This window comes from Triturus cristatus, chromosome 2_2 (assembly GCF_964204655.1).
Source record: "Triturus cristatus chromosome 2_2, aTriCri1.1, whole genome shotgun sequence".
Lineage (NCBI taxonomy): Eukaryota > Metazoa > Chordata > Amphibia > Caudata > Salamandridae > Triturus > Triturus cristatus.
In genome coordinates, this window is record NC_140582.1 from 119,135,757 (window position 1) to 119,156,983 (window position 21,227).

At 44.5% G+C, this 21,227-nt stretch overlaps 1 protein-coding gene across 1 annotated transcript in view; it reads right to left on the minus strand.

Annotated features, from left to right (window-relative positions):
• Positions 1 to 21,227, minus strand: part of TBC1D2 (TBC1 domain family member 2) — a 416,182-nt gene that overhangs the window by 289,356 nt on the left and 105,599 nt on the right. The window contains exon 4 of the mRNA XM_085641125.1: positions 29 to 170. Coding sequence (XP_085497251.1) covers positions 29 to 170 — 142 coding nt within the window. The remainder of the gene's footprint in view (positions 1 to 28; positions 171 to 21,227) is intronic.

The following is a 21,227-nucleotide window of genomic DNA, read 5'->3' on the forward strand; positions in this document are numbered from 1 at the left end:
GACTTGAAAGATTTACTGATAGTCTTACTGTATTTCTGTCCATGGGTGCTTCAGGGAGATATTCTGCAGGGCGGTCGACTGTTGAGGTACCGATAAGAAAGCAACTGTCAGCCCAACAGCTTCCGTTGGTGTTTTCACTGGAGGCAGAAATTCCTCAGCAGTGTCAGCATCTGAAACAATAAAGAAAAATCTTTAAAATCCAAGCTTCTGGTTACGGTTCCTCTTTACATATTCTCTTTCTAAATAATTATACCTGTCTTCTATTGTATGGTGATCTGGTTTTTCCCCTGGACTCCCGAACGACCTCACTTTGGGTACAATCACTCAAAATTCTACATATATTTTTTTTTACGTTTTCTGGATTCATTTTACTTTTACACAAAGAAGAAAAGATGCAACAATAAGTAGATATGCAATTACAGGATGAGAAAAATGACCCCCGAAAAGGGAAAACTAGGGGGTAAAGTCAAAACAGACCCTGTCATAGCACAACAAAACCAGAAGCCTCAAACGAAAATGTGAGTCCAGAAAGTCACGGCAGATAGATTCAAATTCTCGTGCTGTTATTTAAGCAACAGAGCTTCCTTTCAATGAAGTTAGGTTGTATATCTTACTGATCCAAAGATGTGCAGGGGTTACTTGAGCCTTTTTGCAACTTGTAAAATAGTTTTTCCCAGATGGTCTAGTCGGAAACAGACATGGAGAAGTGTTTACTTTCTACAGGTAGATCCTTTTTTGAAAACTCTTGTAGCAGAATAATGTTATTTCTAAGAACCAGCCAAGATTGATCCACAAATCGAGTCTACAGAATAGTTCTCACACCAAGCTCTTATTGCTCGATGCTCAAAAATAAAACATGACTAAATTCTGTCTGGGGAGTTTTGCTGTGCGAGCAACTAGTATTTTGTTTTGGGATGTGTCTAGAGGTTTTAATAGGGGTTTACATTATATTGCTTTGTGACATACTTTTGCTAGACTTACAATATTTTAGCCACAAAGCAGCATGTCCAATTGGAGTGTTGAGCAAAACAAACCATTAACAGGATACTAGAAGACTGTTTATTGCAGGCTCTAACGTTTAAGTAATCACAATCTGCCTAATTCCAAGCCACAGATCCTGCATTAAAAACGATTCTAAAAACAAATCTTAGGCTCATTTTGTGATCTGGCACTTTAATACTTATAAAATAACTCAACTTCCAGTATCAATTAGGCCACAACTTGAATAAAAGCAACCAAAAAATGTCCAAAAGGTGCACAAATATATAGTACTATTTTACCAATCTTTGCATTTGACATTTAGGGGGTTATTTAGTATTTGGAGTACCGGGTACTCTACCACAAAAATAGAGGAGTGACCTGCCCTCCAAACTGCTGGTCCATCTGTTTTGTTTAGGGCCTGATTACAACTTTCAGCAGGGTAGGAGGGGATTACAAACTTAAAGTGGTCTGGCAGGCGGTGTGGCGGTCCCATTGCAGCGCCTTAGAAAACAGGTGCGGCAATTGGACCGTACAACAAGGTTCCTGCATGGTATGGACTCAAAAGTCCATGCCATGCAGGAACTGTGGTGCAAGCACGTATGGGGCACATAATGTGTCCCCCTGCATACATCCTCATGCAGAAGAGGCACCAGGGGCCTTGTAGGGTCCCCTTGGTTTCCTCTTCGCCACAATGTTCATGAAGTAGAAACTTCAAGGCACCACCGGCAGAGAGGAAACTTGTAATATGCTTGGCAGGACAGAGGCAGTCACGCCAAGCATATTGCTGCCTCTACCATGCCGCGCCACCAAGGAACGGCGGTTACCTGGCAATGGCAGTACCAGGGCGGTACAACCACCCAACTCGTAATGGGACGGGCAGACTTGGTACGGCGGTGGCTGGACCGCCACCGCTGCGTCACCACAAGTCTGGCGGTCTGACTCATAATCAAGCCCTTAGAGTCATGTGGACAATCATGTTTCCACCTGCGGGGCCCCTGCTGGCTCTGCCGGCATGAACCTTACACCAACATCCTGATAGACTTGGGGCCATTGCTTTAAGTACATCAGACCGTTCAGACTATGTAGAGCGGACTGTCCAATGTACTTTTTTTCTGCTTGGAGCTACCAGCGATAGTCTGGCGGTCTGAAACAGAAAAAAAGAACAATAACCTCCTATACCATGGCAGAAATCTCTTAGGGTGTCAGTATCATTAGTATTTTGTTTTACAAACGCAAATCCACCCTTTGGGAGTTTGTTTTTATTACACAGCAAAAGCGGCATGACAATGATAGCTGATCAGGAAACCTTTAGTGCCTTCAGAGGAGCCACCGTGGCAGCAGCTCCCATGAAGGCAAAGAGATGTCTCCATGGTTGACTAAGATCGCTTAATATGAAAACAAACTCTAAATGAGTGCCTGAGGTATTCACTGATTCAAAATAAGAACCAATTCTTGAAAACCTTTTGTGAAACCCAGAATGAAAGTGTCATGGCCTTTTATCCTAATGAAGGTGACTCCGGAAAAGTTAAGAGTTATTAATGTACAATAATTTGAATGTCACTCGGTCCTATGTCTTTGTTAACAAGTGGATTTCAAAGAGATTCAAGAATAAAACAAAATGCAGTAATTGGTAGTTAACATAGTATTCTTTCGTCCAAGGATGTGTATAATATCCAGCAACCTTTGTTCTTGCACAGCTTAAAGAGCTTTGAAAACAACTACATTTTCAGGTTTCTTCGGCAAGTAGCTCGCGAGCTTCTGGCAGCTCCCCAGCTGTGCGTAAGTTGCTCTCCTGTGTCCAGCCCAGCCTACTAAATTAGAAACTTTTGCTTGGTTGGATAAATGCATATATAAGAAAACTGAAAAGTGTGTATTTGAGACAATAATTTGTGTATTTTCAGAACTCATAAGCTGATGTTTGGAGAAAAATGATTGAGTTTCCAAAATATATTTCAAGCTGAAATTTGAGTGATAAATCATATTGCATTGGGGAGGCTGATAACTAATATTATTACCTTATTGCCAGAAGCATTACATATATGTAATGTATTACCCATTTAGATGCATTGCAAATTGACAAAGCCTTTTTCACACTGCTGCCGGTAACCCTGCCTGGTACTTATTTTGCATATGATGAGCACGCTTGTAATATTGTCTGATATGGCCCACCAGTACAACACTAATATTAATAGCTTGTTCATAAGTAGCTCTTATTACAGAAAAGATCGGACACCTGTACACTAATATGGTGCATGACTGTCTGGATCACTGTAGAGTCTGGACAAGGTTATAGCATAAGTGATATAGTTGTTTATGATCCTGAACAGCAAGCAAAAGTGCCAAAATTAGTTCAGAAGTCAACCAACATATTTCTGGCTGACACAAAATCGAACAGGCGTAAGTCCAGCTTGTGCCTATCCACAGATGGGACCTTTTAAAGTTCTGGTGCTGTAGCACAGAGAAGCATAAACAACTCAACGGCCAAACAACTGCAAACTCCACCCTCAACGGTAGTGCTTCCCAAACATTTTAAAACCACAACCCAATTTTTCCAACAACAAACGTTCGCAACCCATATAGTTTTACTGAATATGTGGCAGGCAATTTTTTTATGTAACTAAAGCATCGTGCAGTTGTGCACTGTCTTTTCCAGGCAGCCCATTTTCCTCTGAAATATGCACCGACATATATAATTTTACTGATAAAAGTATATTGCACACAAATGATAATGTGTGGAAATCAAGTTGAGGGGATAATTTATCGTTTGTGCATCACTAAGTAAAGTGTCTTCATTTGTTTTGATCCTATTAAATTCTTGTTTTCCATCACATTTCGGAATTACAAACAATGTGCTTAATTGTTTGCTTTCCTAACTGTTTAATAAGTACAATTTATTTACAGATATTTACATTATGTTGTATTACATAAAAATTGCATTCTAACACTCCCTGTGCCTCGGCAAGATTGCCACATAATTTACTTTACTTTCTTTCTCTGACTGCAGAGTGAGAGGAGTTAGTACACACAAATCCTCATGTAAAAAACATAAGCAGCAATTTTTCAGACGACATAGTCTGACATTTGCCTTCTGTCTTTTAAGTGCAGCAAGTGAGATAAGATAAATAAAGAGTTTAAAGGCATCTTTATTTATTTCTTGGAGTTTGCAACCCACCGAAAATCGGCTTTCGACGTGACGCACACTTTGGAAAATAGTGCTCTATGGTTAGAGACTTTATTTGGAATGAAGCCAATCAGAACAGCTTATGTGTACTAGTGTATTGAGAATGTGCTATTAATGTATGTATAATGTGGTTAATATTTTAATTGACGCTTGCATCCCGGGAGGTGAATGGAAATGTGAATCTACAGCATAATTATCCATCATGCAAGACCCCCCTTAGAAATAGGATTTCCTAAGTGTGGATGTGCAAAAGCCACAAACATTTGCTTTGTCCTCCAAATGGATTTTATATGATCAATGGAATAAATAAGGGCTCCTTATGTAGTGTCGCGGTCTAGTTGACGCGCACTACGTAACGACGGAAATGCGCGTAGCGGCTATATTGGACGCTACTGCGCATGCGCGAGTGAACGCGCTGCGAGAGAAGCGATCGGAGCCTGTTGCCCGGCGCTCTCTCAGGTGTAAGAGTGAAAGTACTGCAATAAAGGTACTTACACATAATCCTTGGCTCCTGCATGTTATTGGGGGCAGCGAAGAACCTTACAGTGGCGACGAGACTGGGACAGAGTGGACCCTGTTGAACCCCAGTGAGGGAAAAGCCCCCAACCAGCAGGAGAGCCGGAGGGGACGATGTCCTACTGTGCGAGCAGACCAGGGAGGCACAGGACGGACACCAGCACACCTAGAGAGCGCGGCAGTGGCAGACAGCCGCCAGAGGGAGGCACGAGAGAAGTAAGTGTGCCGACCAGAGGCAAGGAAGAGTAAGCAGGCAAACCATAGCGAGACGCAGCAGAGACCCTGGCGGAAGCGGGTGGAGACAGCGCAGGCAGCACCGAAGAGAACCAGACGACCCGAAGAAAGGGGGAGAGGACGGACGCGCCAGGCAGTCCGAGGAAACAGGCGGAAGCCAAGATGAGTGCGCAGGCATCAGCATTAACGACGCCAGTCCCGTTCCTACCAAGGCCAGGGGAGCCCCAAATGAAATGGGAAGACTGGAGGGAGTACTTCAAAAATTACCTCGAAGCACTGGAAGACGAGGAGGCGTTCTCCAGTAGCAGGAGGAAGAGGATACTCTTACATAATCTGGGACCAGAAGGAATACGAGTGTTCCAAAACTTAACACCGGTCACCCGACCAGCAGCGGACGGCGATGTATTCAAACACGCCATTGAAGATTTAGACAACCACTATCGGCCCGCAGTTTGCACGTCCATCGACCGCTACAATTTCCAGCAGAGGAAGCAAGAATCGGGGGAGACGATAGACGACTACGTGGCGGCACTGAGAAAGCTAGCGATAACATGTAAATTCGGAGCATTACACGACAAATTCATAAAGGACCAAATAGTAATGCATACGACAAGCAAGACAGTGCAAGATAAATTGTGGGCGAGTGGAGATGCGACGCTAAAAGACGTGATAGCCATCGTAACAAGCATTTACAATGCAACGGTCTCGGCATTGTTAAAGTTAGAGCTATTGGCATTGCTCATGACATTGCCGTTTCTTTAAATGTTTTAAAAACATAAACAAAAATAATGTCATGAGCAATGCCAATAGCTCTAACTTTACCAATGCCGAGACCATTGCATTGTAAATGCTTGTTCAGAATATTTCGACTGATAGGAGTGAAATGGTGTAAGGTTGATGATACACAAGTGTCTGGGGTTCGGGCGAAATAATACGTCAAGCGCTTATAAATGTCCAAATGTGTCTTTTACGTGATGGACAACGTAGGGGGGCCCTGTCGCCCATCTCTTTCCTGAACAGAAACAAATGTTCGGGGCCATAATCCCAGCCCGTAGCGCGTGGGCACTCCATGGCGCGCGGCCAAGCCTCTCTGACCTGACCTTAGGGTTAAGGGAGACTTGTGGCGTCACATCCCGTGGAATGGTGGCTGTGCAAGCCCTGCTCCGAGTCACAAATTAGACAGCCTAAGAGAGGGGGAAGGACCGGGACAGCCAGTGACCCCTGAAGGCGGATTAACCTCCAGTGGACCCTCATTAGAAGGCACTTGCTTGGATGCGGACAGACGTCAGGTGTGACCCTCGGCTCACAAAATCTCTTTATTAAAAGACGCATGAAGCACGCTCCCCTCCACCCGAGGCTTTGAAGTCAGATCAGTGCCCGAGTAAGAGGGATTTGAGGGGACAATGGGCAGTCCTCCCCACCCCCCACCTCTTACTCTGGGGCTGCAAGCCCCTCCCGCGCCCACTGCCACCTCATTAATTAAGATTTACACATGAAAGTTACAGAACACTGACATTTTCACCAGCCGGGACCGGGATTAAAAACGCGTGAATCTCACCCTTTTGGGAGCTGCCAATATTTTATAATGTCACTCAAATAAGAAAATGATCATTAAATCCGGATTTTAGCGGCAAAACAAACGCCAAAGGCCTGACAAGTAATCACAAGCGTTTTTTATATCCCATATACACGAGCAGAGCCTTTAATGTAACCCTGATATTAAAAGTTCTGATAAGTGTAGTGGGTGCTAGCGACCCCCCCCCCTCCACCTCATCACCCTCCACACACACACCCTCATTTCCCCCGCCCTAAATACAAAAGTCAAACAATTAATGACTGGTTCATTCAATGCGCTTTGAGCTGAAGCGCTTCTCCCTAGCGCCTGGTTCATTCAATGCGCTTTGTGCTTAAGCGCTTCTCCCTAGCGCCTGGTTCATTCAATACGCTTTGAGCTGAAGCGCTTCTCCCTAGCGCCTGGTTCATTCAATGCGCTTTGAGCTGAAGCGCTTCTCCCTAGCGCCTAGTTCATTCAGAGGTGGCGTCGGTGAGTGATGCTCGTTTTAGATTAAACATTGGGGAGGGGTTCCTCAGCGGCCGCCACGACAGGGAACGCTCAAAGTGGGGTCTGCATATAGGGTTTATGGGGATGTATATAGGGTTAATCTAGATGCAAGGCAGGGCCGTATAGAGTCCGGGAGCTGCTGGTACCTGGAGGCAGAGAGTGCGTGATAAAGGGGCAGAGGCTGGAAACAGGGCAATGGGTACATGTTCTGTGAAAGGCAAAAGGGATGGGGCAGAGTCAGTCGAAGACCAGGCTTCCACTGACATGGTGCTTAGGGTTCACATAACCGCAATGACGTTTTAACCTTCACAAAAAGCCAATAAAAAAGTCAAACTTTAGGAAGGTGGTGAAGTTTAACGCCTTGCCCCGTCCACAAGAATGTAACCCCCGGTTTCTTATCTAACTCTACCAGCCTGGGTCTCAGCACGAGCCACACCGCACAGACAACAGTTGTTGCTTTTTGTAATGTAAAAGGCATTTCTTAAAGCGCTCTGTTACTCCAAGGAGCGTCCAGGCGCTCTGCGCCTCCAATGGGATGTAGCTGAGAAGTAACATCACTCTTGCTTAAAACCCCATGTTTTCAGTTTCCTCGGGATCTAAGGGGAGGGGGAGGTAGACGAAATGTACCTTCACTCCAAAGGGAGTTTGTTCCAGAGTGAAGGTCCCACACATGAAAGACACCACCGCCTTTCTCCGAGGCAGAGCAGAAATGCCTCGGAGAAACGCAGCGTCCTTTTCGGATTCGGGGGCGTGTTTTGCTGTTGTCTCCTCCTTGAGACTTCTTGCAAAAAACACGCCCCCCGATCCGAAAAGGACGGGGCCTAATCTGAATGACTGACCTCTTCTCCAATGGCTGGCCAGCATTCAAGAGGCCAGCCAATGGAGAACAGGGGAGAAGAGGGGCTGGTTCAAGCCCCTCTTCTCCAAGTCATTAAATCTCCGACTTCCGGTTCTGCCTTTCGGCAGACCGGACATCCTCGACCTAAAAAGGGCAGAACTAACCAAACGATGCGCAGAAGCAGCGAAGAGAGACCAAGTCCCGAGACTCACGATAAACAAGGTGGAGGACGCTGACCAGTATGGAAGAGGAAAAACGGCGCCAGGAGAGTACAAAGGCACAAACAAGGGGAAAGGAAAGCCGGGACAAATGTGGAAGCAGGACAAGGAAGGAACGTCGAGGTGCTACAGGTGCGGAAGCCCGAACCACGCGGCGCATGACAAACGGTGCCCCGCCTTCAGAGCCAAGTGCGCATTCTGCGGCCTCGTCGGCCACTACGAGAAGGTGTGTCGAAGGAAAGGGAAACAACGCGTGGTGAAATTCGTGGCGCAAGACATAGGAGAGGAAGAAGAAGGTCAGGAGGAAGACGACGAAGTCCTATGTGTGGAAGACCAAGTACTAGGCATCGACGGAAAAAGAGCGCAAAAACCCCAGTGCGACATGCACATTGGAGGAGAAGAAATCACCATAGTAGCGGATTCGGGGTCTCCCTACATGATCGTCCAAAGATCTGTGTGGAACGCGAGATTCAAACCCACACTTGGCTCACACCTGGAACCGCCCGACATACGACCGGTCACCTACACGGGCGAACCCATCCCAATGGTAGGATTTAGGAGACTGCTTTTCCAGTTCAAACAACGCAGCGCCCAGTGCAAACTGTACGTCGCGGAGAAGGGACCATCCGTCCTTGGGTGGATGGACCAAGGAGAGTTGGGAATACAACTGAATCCGGGAGGAGACACCCAAGTGCTAGTGATGTTGGATGGAGAATGGTCAACGGCAGCGAGATGGCGAAGCGAACACCCAAAAATATTTGGTGGCAAGATCGGCAAACTAGAGAAATTTACCCACAGAATCGTTCTCAAGGAGAATGTCATCCCCGTTACACACAAAGTGAGAAACATACCGATCGCGGTGAGAGAGGCAGTGCAACAGGAGCTACACAGACTGGAGGAAGAAGGAATCATTGAACCGATCGACAGCGCAGAATGGCTGGCGCCACTGGTGGTAGCCATGAAACCGTCAGGCAAGGTGCGCTTATGTGTGGACCTCCGAGAACTCAACAAATGCATTGTGGTAGAAAAGTTCCCGTTACCACTCATAGAGGAAATGCTGGCACGTACGAAAGGCGTGAAATGGTTCTCCACCATCGACCTAAAATCGGCGTACCACCAGGTAGTTCTGCACCCCACGAGCAAGAAACTGACATCATTGATAACTCCGTTCGGATGCTATCAGTTCTGCTGCATGCTTTTTGGGCTAGCATCAGCAGCGGCAGTCTTCCAAAAGCTAATGGCCCGCCTGTTCAAAGGTATTGAGGGGGTACAATACTTCCAAGATGATATCCTAGTAATGGGGAAGGAGCAAGAAGACCACAATGAGAAGCTGGAAGTGGTACTTAAGATCTTGGAGGAAAACGGACTGACGGCAGAGTGGGAGAAATGTCATTTTGGAATGACATCAGTCACATACCTGGGATGTATGACGTTACAACGCATACTTTTACAACGCATGCACTTACAATGCAATTTTTACAACGCAACATCCACTACAACGCATTCCATTACATCGCATGACACTACAACGCATTTTTAAAAACTACCTTTACAACGCATTCCATTACATCGCATACTACCTTTACAACGCATACCATTACAACGCATAATGTTAAATTGCATTTAAGGTAAGTATTGGATAGTATAGGGGTAAAAATTACTATTCTTACTCCAGGGGGTGCAACAGTAGGGTAAGTGTTGGTTAGTATAGGGGTAAAAATTACTATTCTAACTCCAGGGGGTGCAACAGTAGGGTAAGTGTTGGATAGTATAGGGGTAAAAATTACTATTCTAACTCCAGGGGGTGCAACAGTAGGGTAAGTGTTGGATAGTATAGGAGTAAAACTTACTATTCTAACTCCAGGGGGTGCAACAGTAGGGTAAGTGTTGGATAGTATAGGGGTAAAAATTACTATTCTAACTCCAGGGGGTGCAACAGTAGGGTAAGTGTTGGATAGTATAGGGGTAAAAATTACTGTTCTAACTCCAGGGGGTGCAACAGTAGGGTAAGTGTTGGATAGTGTAGGGGTAAAAATTACTATTCTAACTCCAGGGGGTGCAACAGTAGGGTAAGTGTTGGATAGTATAGGGTTAAAAATTACTATTCTAACTCCAATGGTATGCATTGTAATGGTATGCGTTGTAATGGTATGCGTTGTAATGCCTGCGTTGTAGTGACATGGGATGTAGTGTCTGCGTTGTAATGGTATGCGTTGTAATGGTATGCGTTGTAGTGTCATGCGTTGTAAAGGATGTTGCGTTGTAATGCCTGCGTTGTAAGTGTAGTGCGATGTAATAGTTGCGTTGTAAAGGTTGTTTCCCCATACCTGGGGCATGAAATTGGAGAAAAAGGGATAACACCGAAGAAAGGGAATGTGAAGGCCATCTGCGACGCGCCCCCGCCCGCCTCCAAAGAAGAAGTAAGGTCCTTTCTAGGGATGGCGGAATATTATAGTAAGTTTGTCCACCACTTCGCCACGAAAACACACAACATGAGGCAACTCACGAGGGAAAAGACAGCGTTTGCGTGGACGGAAGAGGCGCAAGAAGAGTTTGGCACGGTAAAACGTGAAATCAGCCAGGCTATCCCGCTGCATGGGTACGATCCCCTGGGAAGATCGATAGTGATGACAGACGCAAGCAAAAAAGGGTTAGGAGCGGTGCTCATGCAAGAGAGACAAGGAGGCGTGACGGAGACGATCAGCTTCGCGTCCAGGACACTGACGACCTCGGAACAAAAGTTCAGCGTGATCGAGAAAGAGATGTTGGCCGTAGTATGGGCAATGGGGAAGTATCGCCAGTTCCTGTGGGGCACGCGATTCCAGTTGAAAACGGACCACAAACCCCTAGTGAAGGTCTTGACATCAAGTGGCCATGCCAGCGCAACACCCCGGATAGCGAAGATGACGCTAAAACTCTTGGAATATCGGTATGATGTGGAATACATACCAGGCTCAAGAAACAAGATAGCGGATTATCTCAGCAGGGTGTCAGCAATGGAAAGTGCCACCAGCGGCACCGAAGAAGATGATGAGATGATAGCCCTGACAGATGATCCGGAAAAGGCAATAAGTAGACAGGATTGGAAGAATGCGTATGCAGCGGATAGAGACCTGGAAGAAATCAAGAAGTATATTGTGCGAGGGTGGCCGGAAAGGAGACAACAGAAGCCCAAGGTTCGACAGTTCTATGAGGTTAAAGAGGAGCTGTCGGTGGGAAACGACGGTGTGTTTGTATACAGAGGAAATAGGGTGGTTCCACCTGTGAACATAATACAGGATCTGTTGTCTATAATACACGAAGGACACCTGGGAATCGTGAAGACGAAAGCCAGAACCAAGCAAACGTATTGGTGGCCAGGGATGGATCTGCAGGTGGAGAGACATGTGAGAGACTACGTGCAGTGCCAAGGAGCAGACAAAATCCTAAAACCTATGAGGCCAGCTCTAGGAAAGTTCACGAACCCCAGTAATCCTTGGGAAGAAGTGGCAGTGGACATCTTGGGGCCTGTACTTGACAATCAGGGGATACCCAAGTACTTATGCGTGATAGTGGACAAATACTCAGTGGCCAGAGGTACACATTCAAGAGGAAATGGACACTGACACAATACTGCGATTTCTCAAGACGGTATTCCTCAGGGAGGGCATCCCCAGAACCATAATTAGTGACAACGGTCCCCAATTTACCTCGGACAAATGGTCCAGATTTGCGGAAAGGAATGGCATTCTACTCAGACATACGTCGGTGTTTCACCCGGCCAGTAATGGACAGGTAGAAAGGTTCAACAGGGTAATAATGGGCTCCATACAGGCTGCCATCTCCAGGAGCAAAGACTGGGAAAAGGAAGTACAAAGCACGGTCTGGGCATATCGCATCACCCCCACCAGCACGGGGTACAGCCCATTCCAAATCCTACGGGGAAGGCAACCCTTCACCAAAGACAATGTTGCTTGGAAAGAGAAAACCATCACCAGCAAATGGTCCCCAGCGGTGGTACAACACAACCTGGAGAAGGCACAGAATATATACACTGAAAACTACAATCGCAACAAGAAGGTGAAAGAGACAGCTTTAGAAAAAGGGGAGTGGGTCAGAGTGAAGCTGGCCGTTCTAAAGCGAAAGGGAGAAAGCAAATACTCCCCACCCCTAAGAGTGGAAGAAGTGTATGACCGAGCAGCGTTGCTCAGCGATGGAAATGTGTGGTCCCAAGACCGTATGGCCAAATGCAACAAAATCCTACAATGGCCCCGGGAGGACATGGAAGGGGTGACGCCACCAGAAGAGGTGACAAGGGAGAGTGGAGAGAACATTCCTGAAGAGCAAAACAGTGAGAGACAAGTACAAGAAGGGCCGGCTATGGAGGAAAAGACCCGGGAAGGGGGCGAAAATGGAGAGAGAGAAGGACATGGTACTCCGGAAGGAAGAAGGGGAAGCCCTGTCGCAGAAGGGGGTCAAGAAGGACACACTACCCCGGTAAGACACACCCGGGTTGGGCGAGTGGTGGTGAGACCATCCAAGTTTAGAGACTACGAAATGGACTAACCACCCCAGTCAGGTACATTGTTTTTGTGTGGTATAAAAGGGGGAGATATGTAGTGTCGCGGTCTAGTTGACGCGCACTACGTAATGACGGAAATGCGCGTAGCAGCCATATTGGACGCTACTGCGCATGCGCGAGTGAGCGCGCTGCGAGAGAAGCGATCGGAGCCTGTTGCCCGGCGCTCTCTCAGGTGTAAGAGTGAAAGTACTGCAATAAAGGTACTTACACATAATCCTTGGCTCCTGCATGTTATTGGGGGCAGCGAAGAACCTTACACCTTTGGCATCTAATGATTGTAATATTCTTTATGAAACTGACTGGCATTTTGGTACAAAACTTTGTGAGTCAATAGTTCGATTAACATGGAACTGAAGACAATCAGGCAGAAAACAAGGGTTTGTTCACTGAACGACCCAATTTTTGTACACCTAAATAAAAAGATCCTCTACATTTAGGCCTTGCAATTCAATGACTTTATACAAAAAATTGATTGCAACGAAAAAGGCTATTTAAATTAAATAAATTGCAGTTGTCACGAAAGTAATGACTCAAAGGAGGGCCAATGAGACGGGTGAGAATGACAGTGTCACGTGAATGGCTAAATCTCTTTTTTAAACCTTCCATGAACTCATTCACCACTGGATTCCTGAATAGAGATTTCTGTCTAATCTGCATGTGGAGAAGGATTGTATTTATTGTAGACAGAGATGTGATTTCTTTGCATTTATTGTGAATCCCATTCTGTGTAGAAGTGACACTACTTGTTGAATGTGTGCTAGGCATTGCTGTAGGCTGCTACTCTTTATCAGCCAGTCATCCGTGGGGTTGTCGTGACCCTATTGGGTAACATTTGGAACTAGCTACATTGTCTGCTTCCCAAAAACCTGAGGTAGTGATGGTGCACGCGTGAATGGGGATATGGAGGTAGGTGTCCTTGAGAGCAGCGGTATGATTTCTTGCAGAGTTGTCATCTTGAGGTGCTTTGACAGATTGTAATAGCTGAGTGGCCTGAGGACTAGTATTAGCCTCAGTGTCTCATCCTTTTGGTGGATTAGAAAGTATAGAGAATATATTCCTTGTACCCTTTGATTTACTGCAACCAGTTCTATTGATCCTTTCTGGAGTTATGCTTTCGCCGCATCCTGCAGCAGCCTTTGATGTTACTGGCTGATAATGTGATGATGAGAAGGATTGTTTGTTGTAGTGGTGTAACATTTCAAGCAGTATTTGTGTGAAATGATGGATGAGACCCACTTTGCTGAGGTTATCTCTTCCCATTGGGGAAGAACAAAACATACTCTTCCCATTACAGGTATTGTGTGATCAGGGAGGACTGAGGAGGAGGCCCACATGCCTTGGGCTCCTCTGCATTTTCCACAGCTGTTGCACCAGAATAATTTTCTTTCATAGTGCTTGGAACTGTGTCCCTTCTAAAAGGGCCACTGATACTGGAAAGCAGGGCAGTGCCATTTGATAGCAGCTTTAGCTCCTCTCTATCCTGCTAGCGGCAAAACTAGGCTGGTTTAGGACTGGATTGCCTCCATAGCCTTAGCAATAGCTTTTAATTTAATCTTTGCCAGCACCATGCCTACTTGTAGGCCAAACAGATGTTCTCTGCCAAATTGGACACTAAGCAGGCACTGCAAGTATGTACATGCTGTATATGACTGTTGGAAATTTGCCCTTTCTGCAGGGTCATCTCTGAATTGGTTGCCTTTTTGCGAGATCCTTTTTTTGTTGGCTATAGAACTCTGTGCAATTTAATCCTGCTAACCAGTTGTAAACTGTTTGTGCTTCTCATTTCAACATGATGAAATTGGTAAACACCTGACGGTAACCTGACGCTAAAATTGACATACTTAGCTTACCTATAGGACCTAGTATATGGCACCAAGGTGTACCCACGGTCTGTAAGTTAAATGTCACAGGTGGAATGCAGCACCCATTATGCCACTTCACTACAGTGACAGTATAAACATGTCTGCAGGCCTGCCACCAGTAGTCTAGCTGCACAGGTTTTATCTGCAAATTCGATCTCCCCAAATAATCCCTTTTGAAAGGCCTACATTATCCTTTCAAATAGTAATGTCACCCCTAATTCTGCATTATCATCCATAAGGCAGGGTGCACTGTATTTAAAAGAAGGACATGTAAAAGTTTAATGTCAAATATGTCCTTAAAATGGAAAAGCCCTCAAGGCTATTTTCATTGTAGCCAGGTTGGCTGTTCCATAGAAAAACACTGAGTTAAAATATTAAGTTAAATACATGTTATCTCCATCTAGGAACCAGTTACCAATTTATTTTCAGGACTTTCTGGAATATTCATTACAAGCCCATTTCACTGGTGAAATGTAAGTTGTAATAAATATTTTGGAAAGAGGAACTTACCTTTGCCTTGCCTGAAGCCCCTGGAAGCTAAATCTGAATATTGTTCTTGTACATCTGCTAGCCGGTAATTAGCATTTCAGTAGGCATGAATGAGGTGTGAACTTGCTCCCAGCACAAGACCAAAAGGCCAGTGGTGCGGAGAGGTGCTATTGTGTCCTTGACAGCATGGCCTGTGAGCTGGACCGAAGGCCTTTATAACTTCAAAGAGGCCTACCCAGTCAAAAGAAGATGTAGCTAACTCCCAGGTCTGCACCACTATTCCCCCCCCCCCGCCCCCCCCCAGCCAGACCAGCCTCAAGCACACTGGGCCTCTTGTTGACAGTACAGTGTCAGATCCTGCTGGTGTGTCAAGACCTGCTTGACTGGTCTACTGGCAGATTTCATATCACACTTTCAAGAGGCTTCCCCAACACAGAGTTCCTTTTTTTATATTACAGCACCACAGCCTATTGTACAGGTCTACTGGGTTTACATATAACATTTGAAGCACACTTCAAAGGAGGGAAACAGAATGCCAAAACTATTTCTGTATATCCCCTGTCTGTTTGCTGAAAACTCAGCATTGTTCTGCCAGACTTCTGTCTCTGGGTTTGTTGGAGGTTACTTGGACTGCTTAAAACTAGATTTTAGTGTTAGATATGGGAGGACACTAGGATTACCATAGTATATGCCCCCACCACACACACACCCACACCCAGGCTTCAGAGCCCAAGTTTAGTATGGACATAGACTACAGCCCTCTTAAAAGTGCTCAAAGGTGGGTAGGGTTAGCCCGGGCAACCATTACCCTATTGGTTAGGGTGTCTCCATGGGTCATTCCTACTCACTAACTTATGGCAGATATAAATTTGGCCTCTCCAAGCACCAACTTGAGTGCAACGCTCATAGACTTGCTGTCTGAGACCAGAGAAGAGCCTAGAACAGTGGTCCTTAACCTGTGGTCCGAAGACCCCAGGGAGCCCGCGTGGCCTTCTCACGGGGTCAGTGATCATTTTACAAAATTGAATAATATTACAATCAATAAATTGAAATAACTAAACTATATCCAAAAAAAGAAGCAACATTGAAAATGTTATATGTTGTTCTACATTTAATTGTGAATGCAACAAAATAGTTCAATATTTGAGCATCTGACTGGTGTAAACTTGTTTTAGTATTTTTATGTTTTGTTTTGAGGTTCAAACCACAGAAATTGCTTAGACCGGGGGTTCCACCTTCCATTATGGACTCAGTGGGGGTTCCAGATTCTAGTAAGGATTCAGTGGAAGTCCAAAACAGTCAAAACGTTAAGAACTGCTGGCCTAGAAGACTGAACCTGCTGTCCCTCTTGTACTCAAGTCAAAAAAGTGGACACCAAGGGTCATAAAGTTGACCTTCTCTTCAAGCAACAGGGATACAAAAAGATCCAAGGGGTCTTTCCTATGGCTGCCTAGCTGGACACTGGCAACTGGACTCTGCCTGCTACCCTGTGAGTCTCTAAATGCCTGGTGTCCTGGGGGCTTTAGAGGCATACTCCTGTGGTGGAATGAGACTTAAAGGACTAAAGTTAGAAGGTAAAATCTTTTACCAGGACAAACTTGGTTAGTGTTTCCAATACAGGCTTCACCGTGGTCAGCATCAAATTACGCCTACATCCTGTTCTACCAAAATCATTGGAACTTTGTGCTTCTTTGCGCAGTTTCTACATCATTTTTTTAAAATTAATATCTCCGGTTCTCTTATTGGATTTTGTCATTTTAGTGTCATTGTGTCTATCAAATTGTATTCTATAATTCTAATTCATTTAGGGATTTTTATTGTTTTGCATCTCAACCTTTATTACTGTTTTAATACTGAACAAATACTTAATGCATTGCCTCAATGTTAAGCATGTCTACCCTGTGCCATTGCTGCCAGGGTTTGAACTCATGTTTATTTATTGGCTTTAGTGGTGCACCCTGACAAGGCCTGTGATTACTACTTGAGGTGGTTACTTACCAGCCTCAACTACTAACACAGTTTCTTACAAAAAGAAAAAACAGAAATTCTGAGCCAGGCATGTCTTCGGATTAAGATGGTTAACGTTTGTCTCTTCGGAGTGCCAGCTGCATACAGGGTACATCGGATGCTGGCAGTGGAGATGATCTTCCCTCTTGAACCAACTCCTTGTGTTGCAAAGTAACTTCTTCCCACGAAGAAAGATGAAGATACTTTGTATGTGAATTCAAGTAGGTTTATTCCAAGTTGTAGGTTAACAGCTCATCCACCCAACCGTCAGCAGGTTCATCACCACACTGACTCTAACATTCTTCACTCTAGCATCAGTGACTTGACATTCTAGAACACTAGAGAACCCACAGAGATGCAATGACATGTAACAAAGAAAAGGAGAAAACCTTTACAACACATCTCCCCCCTTTACACAACACAGAAGAGGGAAAGAACAAAAAATAAAGATAATATATCCATACCAATTACATAACACATTACATAACATAATCATTCAAGTAAGACGGAGTGCGTGAAACCCTGTTGGGCCTCATAACCGCTTCTGGATTCACTTCCCTCTTTTGGATATCACGAGAGAAACTTAAAACCTTTGCATTACATGGAGCAACACGTCCCAAATTCCACACCCTGTGATCAGAGGTTTTTATAGCATTGTCAAAAACTCTTGTAACTCTTATAGGCTTTGAGAACTTAGAACCAGAGACGCAAAACCCCGGTCTTTTGATCCGAACAAAATCACCAACCTTAACCTTTGTGGACTTAACAGCGTGACGCTTGTCATAGTTCTCTTTACTCTTTGAACATTTCAAATCTTCTTTCTCTTGCCACGATGTAGAATCCAACATTACACCCTTATCAGAAAGAAACTTTTTCACCCAGGGAGGTTCTAAAAAAGTATCAGGATCCCTTCCCCGAAACAACAGAAAGGGAGACTTGCCTGTAGTGGTATGGGGTGCAAAACGAGACACACAAACTCTTTTCGAAACTTCATCCTTCCAATTGAGCCCACTTAATTTGGCTAGGGACACAGTTTCTTTTAAAACTCTATTGAAGCGTTCAACAGTGCCATTGGATTCAGGGTGATACAAAGCACACTTTTTATGAGTAATGCCACAATTACTGAGAAAAGACTCCATATCACTTGAGACAAGTTGTACCCCATTGTCTGTGAGTAAGGTTTCAGGAATCCCTTCTCTAGCAATAAGATCTTTCAAACAGTTAATAATAGTGTTGGTGTTAACATTCCTTACAAAAAAAAATTCCAGCCACCTTGAAAATAGATCAATGACAACAACAATAAATATGTCGGACCCATCCCCATGAATGGGACCTAAAATGTCAAGGGCTATGTCCTTCCAGGGACCAGTAGGACGAGATCTCTTCTCCATAGGTTGTGTCCTAGTCTTCAAACTTTTTTCGCTAAGGGAACACTGGACACACTCTCTAACTAAATGTTCTATTTGAGAGTCAAGTCCTGGCCACCAGTAACTGGAGCGTACCCTCTCTTTGGTTTTAGAAATGCCCAAATGTGCCTCATGTGCTAGATCCAGTATCTCCTTTCTCAGGGATACTGGAGGAACTAGCCTATGACCTCTCAGCAAAAATCCTTCACAGCAGGAGAGTTGGTCCTTAACTGACCAAAAGTCTTTCACCGAAACTCCGCCTTGTTCTCTATAACTCCAACCATCACACATAAGTTTCAAGACCTCTTGAATTATGGTATCATTCTTGCAGGCATCCAACCAACATTCTTGAGAGATTACCTTGTAATCTACCCCACAAACAAAATCATGAGGATGACCAAAAGATGGATCACCATTCTCACCAGATACATCAGATTGATTAGCAGGAACTAGCCTTGACAGAGTATCCGCTACAAAATTATCAGAGCCAGGAACATGTTTAACAATAAAGTCAAACCCCTGCAAGCCAACGACCCATTTCGAGATCCTAGGAGATATGGAGTCAATGCCCTTGTTAGTTAACACCTCACATAGAGGTTTGTGATCAGTTCTCACAACAAAGGAAGTGCCCCACGGGAACTTTTTTTATTTTTTAATAGCCCAGTATACCGCAAGAGCTTCACGTTCAATCACTGAGTATCGACATTCTGCACCCTTCAAACACCTTGAAATGAACATGATAGTGTTGTCAGGGGATGTACCACCTTGATACAGGACTGCACCAATTCCCTTTAAACTTGCATCGGTTGAAATAATGGAGCTTTTGGTAGGATCAAAATTCCGGAGATTTGGTGCATTCTGTAATCTGAGCTTTATGTCATTAAATTCTTTATTGCAAAGTTCGTTCCAAACAAACTTTTCTCCCTTTTTTAGCAGACTTCTCATGTTAAAAGTGACTTCAGCAAAATTCTTAATGAACTTGTTGTAGTACTCAGCCATCCCAAGAAAACGCATGAGTTCCTCTTTAGAAGAGGGAGCTATTAGATCTTTGATGGTGTTCACAAGATCAGATTTAGGAACTACACCATCAGCACTGATGGTATGTCCTAAATAATCAATTTTGCTAAGACCAAACTTACATTTCTCTCGTTTAATGGTCGAGTTATGTATAGTGAGTCTGTCTAACACTTGCCTGACCCTCTTGCCATGTTCTGTTACGTCTGAACCATATACCAAAATGTCATCCTGGTAAACACAGACCCCAGGGATGTTAACCAAGACCTTTTCCATAACACGTTGGAAGACCGAGGCAGCAGAAACTAAACCAAACGGGAGTCTTATGAACCTAAATGTTCCAAAGGGTGTGACAAAAGCTGTTAAATCCCTTGAGGATTCATCAAGTAGGATCTGGTGATATGCTGAAGTAAGATCGATAGTACTAAATATCTTAGCGTCACCTACCATGCCCAACAACTCTGATATATTTGGCAGAGGATACCTGTCCACAAGTACACACTTGTTGAGTTGCCTGAGATCAATACAGAGTCTCAGGGATCCGTCAGCCTTCCTGGCGGCCACTACCGGAGCTAGCCATGATGTCCCCTCTACTTCCTCAATGATGCCCTGGGACTTAAGTTTGTTCAATTCCTTAAACATGTCTTCCCTGACAGTAAAAGGGACATTACGCACCTTGCTAGATACTGGAACTGAACCTGGAGAAAGTTTAATCTTGTGACAATAGCCCTTAAGACAGCCTAATTTGTCCCCGAACACCTGTGGGTATTCTCTTATTAAAAGAGATTGCAAGGATGCATCGTCAACGGACTCGACAGCTTTCCACTCCTTGATAATGATGGGGGGAGAATTATTTGGATCTAACATGACCCCTAAATCTTTTTGATGCCACCAGCTGATGATGCTATCTCCTTTCTTTGAGACATAAACCCTCCCTGTAGCGAAACGACCCTCATATTCTATGAGTCCATCAAAATACCCTCTTAGTTCAATGGGTTCACCTCCATATGCAGTTGGACGAATGTCAGGTTTTAATAATTTAATTTTCCCACTCAAATTGTCATCAAAGAATTTACTTGAGACAATGGTAATCTTTGCCCTTGAGTCAAACAATACTTCAGTTTTGTGGCCTTCAACTAAAATGAAGTCCAGTGGTCCATCACCACCAACTTGGACTACAATCTGCCCACACTCGAAATCATGCTGATCAGACACGTTTCCATCAGAAACTTCACTGACACTCTTTTTGGAAGCTTTGATCCTACAAGCATTGACAAAGTGACCCTTCTTTTTGCAATAAGAGCACACAGCATTTATAGCAGGACAAGACTTGTCATTGGCCCAGTGAGAAGTACTGTTACACCTATAACACTTATTCTCTTTATTAAGACTGGTTCGAGACTTATTACTAGTTTTTTGTTTGAATTTTGAATTTGTTTGAGAGTCTTTCGCTTTTGAATTTACATCAGTATTTACCACAGAAACTTCTTTGTTGAGATCTTTTTTGATCTCCGTTACACATTGTAGGGAGTGCTCTATCCTCTTTGCCACTACTAAAACTTCATCTAGAGATGGTTCATCCTTCATCCAAAGTTCATCACGCACTTTCTCAGAAACACATCCAAGCATGAACTGATCCCGTATCCTTTACTCCGTGTGAACATCAAATTTACAAAAGGAAGCTAGGCGTCTAAGGTCAGTTACGTAATTCTCTATGTTTTCACCTTCTTTTTGCATACGCTTCCCAAAATGATAACGCTCTAAGATGGTACTGACCTTTGGTAAATAATGTGCATCAAGCTTATAAATACACTGTTCAAATTCATTCAACCCAGATGCAGCACTGTCAGGGACGTCT